General features: G+C 39.8%; 1 protein-coding gene across 8 annotated transcripts in view; it reads left to right on the plus strand.

The window, feature by feature from the left end:
• ABHD18 (abhydrolase domain containing 18) overlaps positions 1-4558 on the plus strand; it is a 65234-nt gene extending 60676 nt beyond the window's left edge. For all 8 annotated transcript variants that reach the window (XM_073572067.1, XM_073572064.1, XM_073572066.1 and 5 more), the window contains one exon: positions 3260-4558. In XM_073572067.1, the coding sequence (XP_073428168.1) occupies positions 3260-3311 (52 nt within the window). In that variant the 3' untranslated portion in view covers positions 3312-4558. The remainder of the gene's footprint in view (positions 1-3259) is intronic.
• Positions 4559-6000: the final 1442 nt, after the last annotated feature.

Raw genomic sequence — 6000 nt, forward strand, 5'->3', positions numbered from 1 at the left:
AGAGGATAAGGGATGGAAGAGGTGGGATTGGTTTAAAGGTACAGATGGAAAAAAGAGAGCCCACTCCTCCACCATGTCTGTTGCCAGGGCGAGGAGTGTCGGTGAAGTTGAGGCCACCGTAACATAGCACAGCAGGGGAAGCTGTATCGGAGGGTGTCAGCCATGTTTCGGTGAGGCACAGGAAGTAATTATTACGAGAGGTAAAGAGGTTGTGAATAACATGGGGTTTATTGCAGACGGAGCGGGCATTCCAGAGTGATTCAGAAAGAGGGAACAGGGTGGTGGGCGTCAGGGGCACGGATTTGAAGTGGGCAAGATTTTGAGTGTTTATATTGGGTTGGAAGCGATAGGAGGGTGTAGTAATAGGAGGGATGAGCTGTAGGGGTCCAGTATGGGATATATGTCGCCAGCAATGAGGAGAAGCAGAGAGAGGGAGAAGCAGGTGGGAGAAAGATTTTAACGTTCTCCATTGCTGAAAAATATACAAAATTATGGGTCTAAAAAAATAGTTCAGTGGGGAAAAAAAGTATTTAGTCAGCTACTAATTGTGCAAGTTCTCCCACTTAAAAAGATGAGAGGCCGGTAACTGACAACACCAGGTAGACCACAACTATGAGAGTCAAAATGAGAAAACAAATCCAGAAAATTACCTTGTCTGATTTGGCAAGATTTATTTTGCAAATTCTGGTGTAAAATAAGTATTTGGTCATTAACAAAGTTCATCTTTGTATCCTTTGTTGGCAATGACAGAGGTCAAACGTTTTCTGTAAGTCTTCACAAGGTTGGTACACACTGTTGTTGGCCCATTCCTCCATGCAGATCTCCTATAGAACAGTAATGTTTTGGGTCTGTCGCTGGGAAATACGGACTTTAAAATCCCTCCAAAGGTTTTCTATGGGGTTGTCATCTGGAGCCTGGCTAGGCCACTCCAGGACCTTCATATGCTTCTTACGAAGCCACTCTGTCGTTGCCCTGGAGGTGTGCTTGGGATCAATATTATACTGAAAGACCCATCCATGTTTCATCTTCAGTGCCCTTGCTGATGGAAGGAGGTTTGCACTCAAAATGTCATGATACATGGTCACATTTATTCTTTCATATACACGGATCAGTCGTCCTGGTCCCTTTGAGGAGAAGCAGCCCCAAAACATGATATTGCCACCTCCATGCTTCACAGTAGGTATGGTGTTCTTTGGATGCAACTCAGCATTCTGTCTCCTCCAAACACAACGAGTTTTGTTACAACCAAACAGTTCTACTTTGGTTTCCTCAGCCCATATGACATTCTCCCAATACTCTTCTGGATAATCCAAATGCTCTCTAGCAAACTTCAGATGGGCCCGGACATATACTGGCTTAAGCAGGGGGACATGTGTGTCACTGCTGGATCTGAGTCCCTGGCTGTGTAGTGTGTTACTGATAGTAGGCTTTGTTACGATGGTCCCAGCTCTATGCAGGTCATTCACTAGGTCCTCCCGTGTGGTTCTGGGATTTTTGCTCTCCGTTCTTGTGATCATTTTGTCCCCACGGGGTGAGATCTTGCGTGGAGCCCAAGATCAAGGGAGGTTATCAGTGGTCTTGTATGTCTTCCATTTTCTTATTCTTGCTCCCACAGTTGATTTCATCACACCACGCTGCTTGCCTGTTGCAGATTCTGTCTCCCCAGCCTGGTGCAGGGCTGCAATTTTGTTTCTGGTGTCCTTCGACAGCTCTTTGGTCTTCACCATAGTGGAGTTTGGCGTGTGACTGTTTGAGGTTGTGGACAGGTGTCTTTTATACTGATAACAAGTTCAAACAGGTGTCATTACTACAGGTAATGAGTGGAGGACAGCGGAAGTTACAGGTCTGTGAGAACCAGAAATCTTGCATGTCTTTAGGTGACCAGATACTTATTTTCCACCATAATCTGCAAAACAAATCTTGCCAAATCAGACAAGTGATTTTCTGGATTTGTTTTCTCATTTTGACTCTCATAGTTGTGGTCTACCTATGATGTCAATTACAGGCCTCTTTAATCTTTTTAAGTGGGAGAACTTGCACAATTGGTGACTGACAAAATACTTTTTTTCCCCACTGTATGTGTTGCCATTTTCTATGTTCTGCATGTTTTAAATCTTGTGACATACTTAGGAAAAATGTGTATAGTATGTGTGTGTGTGTGTATGTATGTGTGTGTGTATGTATATGTGTGTGTATATATATATATATATATATATATATATATATATATATATATCTATCTCTATCTATCTCAATACAAGAAAGCGGGTGGCACCGCTGTTACCGTACTAATGTCCGTGGTTGGCAGCAGGCGGAGAGCTCACATCCAGGACTCCCAGGTGCTTGACCTCGTACCAAGACGATAGTAGTTTCCAAGAGAAAAAGGTCGCACTCTACGGGATAATGATGAATATTTATTGACACTGAATTACATGTCACGTCGGAGATGTGAAAGAGAGTGTGTCAAATGGCTGACTACGGCCGTTTCACGCTACTCGAGCACTTTCACTGGTCAAAGTGCAGGAGGAAATGACGGATACTTATGCACACCAGTCACTCCTCCTGCCAGCCACTACAGAACTAACAAGTGAAACAAACAAGTGTTAAGTGCAGACATATAAAAACACATACAATTTAACCGCCTCAGCGGAAACAGTACCTTTACATGTAAAATTGCAAAGATTACAAGGAACAATAAATCATTATCAGTATTACTAGTTAACCCCTATAATTGAATTAACTCTTCTGGATAATCTATTCCGAACCAAATATATGCTCCCATTAAATATAATATAATTATGGTATATTGCAACTATGCCGTAACTCCTGTCACCAGGATAAAAATCACTGACACCTATTTTTTTGCTATTTATATTAATATATATATATATATATATATATATATATATATATATATATATATATATATATATATATATATATATATATATATATATATATATATTATCTATCTAGATTTTTCATCAATCTGTAGAATCATGCTGCCATGTTATACGGAACACCGTGAAAACAAAACCCAACAATACGAGCAATGGCAGAATTGCTTTAATGTTTCCCCTCCCCACTTAATAAACTTTGTGGTTAAGCAAATGATGAAATTGAAAACTACAACTCTACCCCTAAAGCCAAGTCCCCATATAGCTTTGTTAATTGATGAATAACAATAGATACGTAGCCCATGTTCTACTTGTTTCTGTTGAATGCAATGATTTTACAGTATTTTCTTTTCCCCCCACAGGCAAGCAATCTATGATGCCTTCAATCGGTTTCTTCAGAAATATCCTATGTGATTTTGTGTATCTACATCCATTCCATCCTCATATTACAGACTGGTGATACCATTATTTAAGCACGGTTTTGATAGAAGATCCGTACTCTTCAGTAATGTGCCGCGTCTCCAGACAAGAGGACATTCTTTTTAGGATTTGGAACAGCTACAGCTGCCTTTTTAATTCAACTAGTGCTGGGGGATTTTTGGAAAATATATTTTTTTTTTTTTTTTTTTTTTTGTGGGGGCTTAGTAGTGCGTGGCAGCCTAGAGCCCATTGACTTTACTGTAATCTGTGCCAAAACTGGCTTAAGATAGCAGAACTCTACTCCAGTTCATGACTGGAGTAAAATTCTGATACCAACATCACCTTGCTTTGTTTGAGGTTTGATAGGGCTGGTCAGAGAGGAAAGAGAAGGTGGTGGGAGGTAAGAGGCCAGGGGTCAGAAGCAACTGTTTATTGTAGTCATGGAGCAGAGGTGAGAAGCTAAATGGAAAAGGGGCACTTGTGAGGGGGTTATCCTTAACCTTCACTTCTGCACTGAAAACAAAGCGCTCACATGCTAGATGCAGTGGGAAGTAAAGGGTTAGGCCCGCACACACACAGAAAGGTGAGCAAGTTACTTGTCACACTTTACCACTGAGGAATGAGGGAAGTGTGCAGAGTTCTCTTGCATCCTCCAAGTTTACCAATAAACAGCCAGATTTTCCTCGCCGCTCTCATTACTCTGCTCCCGCTCGGGTTTGAGCAGTCCTGCCAGTCACGGCCTCTCGTACAGTGCTTGCTCCACCTATTACAGAAAATGGGAGCAGAGGGGGGAAGCTGAAATCATATTTTTGATTCTGCATGAACAGAAATCTGAATTGTGCCAACCTCCAGTGGCAATTTTATTTGATTAATCACCCAGCCCTTAATTCAGTGTACCCTCCTTTTTAGTTCTGAAAAATGTTTGTCTATACATGAAATCCTCTTTTTTTTATTTCAGGGTTGTGATAAAAAAAAAAAAGCTTTGGATGCAAAAAGATTGGACTACTTATTTCTCAAATTTAAGAGTGTGAACATTGACACTTTAATAATTTTTAACATTTTTATACCCTTTTTTTAAAAAAAAAATCTAGTATATCACGATTCAGAGAAGAATTAAAAATGAAATGTACCTTTTGTGACTGTAAATTATTTGCTGTGAAGAATTTCCTTGTGGTATGATGGCACACCGTTTCCTGACTAATCAAGAAATGAATAATCTTGAATAAAAGAAATTCATAATATGTTTTGTCTTTTATGAAATCAAGTAGACAAGGCAATAATTGTTGTTGGGCTCAGTTCACATCTGCCATATTTAATCTGGTCAAATCTGTTGTGCTTCCAGAAATCGTTCCTTATTCAAATCTGTTAATGGAGTGTCTAGTTTACCTTAAGTTCTAAGGGGTAAAATTTCTCCTTGTAGAGTGATAAACCAGACCTTTCTTGTCAGAGTGAGGAGACTTATAAGCCAGGCATGCTCGTCTGGGAAATGTAATATACAAATTGCCTCTTTAAAGAGGAAGAGAGAAACTATAATATCAGTAAAATAGCTAGTTATGGCTGCAGTCCAAATGACTCCACACAAAGGATATATAACATCTGCCTACTCTTATTGCACTAAGAACCACAGGGTATGTCTCGTGAGAATACTGACAGGCCTCAAACATGGCAACTCCGCCATTAGACCCTTAGCTTCAAAGGGGGTAGCAAATGGTCTGGTACCAGGAAGAATAGTTAATTTTGGCTGTATAGAGAGGAGTGAGGGAGACACAGGATATTTGAAATGCAAGACCATAAATTAACCCATCGTCCAGTCACTAACCAACTTTTAAATCTGCCAATCCAGGTCATCCTGGAAATATCAACCTACGGTCAGGACTAAAAATAAGTTGGGTGGAACAAAAGATGTTGTTCACGTGGGGGCTGCATTTGCTGGTGTGATCCATAATCCATTTCTCCTTCTGTTAAGGAAACAGAAGATAACTAGATAGCTGTAGATGGAAATAATTTAGGTATTTTTTTTTTTATTTTATAACTGTTTTGCATGTTTTATTTTTACCTTTTTACATCTTATTGTAAGCACTGTATATTTTTAAATTAAATCTTAAAATCTTTAAGTTTGAAAACCGGATTCTTTAGAGCACACAAAGATCAGAGTGTGTGACCTTTTTATTTTCTGACGGTAACATTTATGGGTCTTGTTACCCTGTGTGTTTGAGTGGTGGTGTGTGGACTGTGTGATTTATGCTCCCTTGTAGCCAAAAACAGAGGTTGAGAGCTGGATTAAGTGAGAGGAGATAAATTAACCCCTGCAGGCGCACCTCGCATCACGTACTGAGAAGTGTGTACTTGACAACTTAATGGCAAGCTGTATGATATATATTTTTTTGCTTCTATTAGAACATTAGTACTTGATTTAAACAATTATTCCCGATACTAAAGAACTGCCATTCTTGTGAGGAGTGCACTAGTTCTACAAGGTCCAACTCAGTGCTTACTTAGACATACTTGCAAACAGTTTCCCCTTCTCTTTTTTTTTTTTTTTTTTCTTTTCTAACTTTTATTTGGTGAAAGGCTGTATACCGATATGGCAGCCTTATACAAGAAGCAGAGTAAGGAGGCCCTGATTAACCTCTATGAGCATAGCTGAATAGAGGCAGTAGACAAATCCAAGGATCTGCTGATT

This window comes from Dendrobates tinctorius, unplaced genomic scaffold (assembly GCF_039654945.1).
Source record: "Dendrobates tinctorius isolate UK_male_01 unplaced genomic scaffold, ASM3965494v1 ptg000030l, whole genome shotgun sequence".
Classification (NCBI taxonomy): Eukaryota; Metazoa; Chordata; class Amphibia; order Anura; family Dendrobatidae; genus Dendrobates; species Dendrobates tinctorius.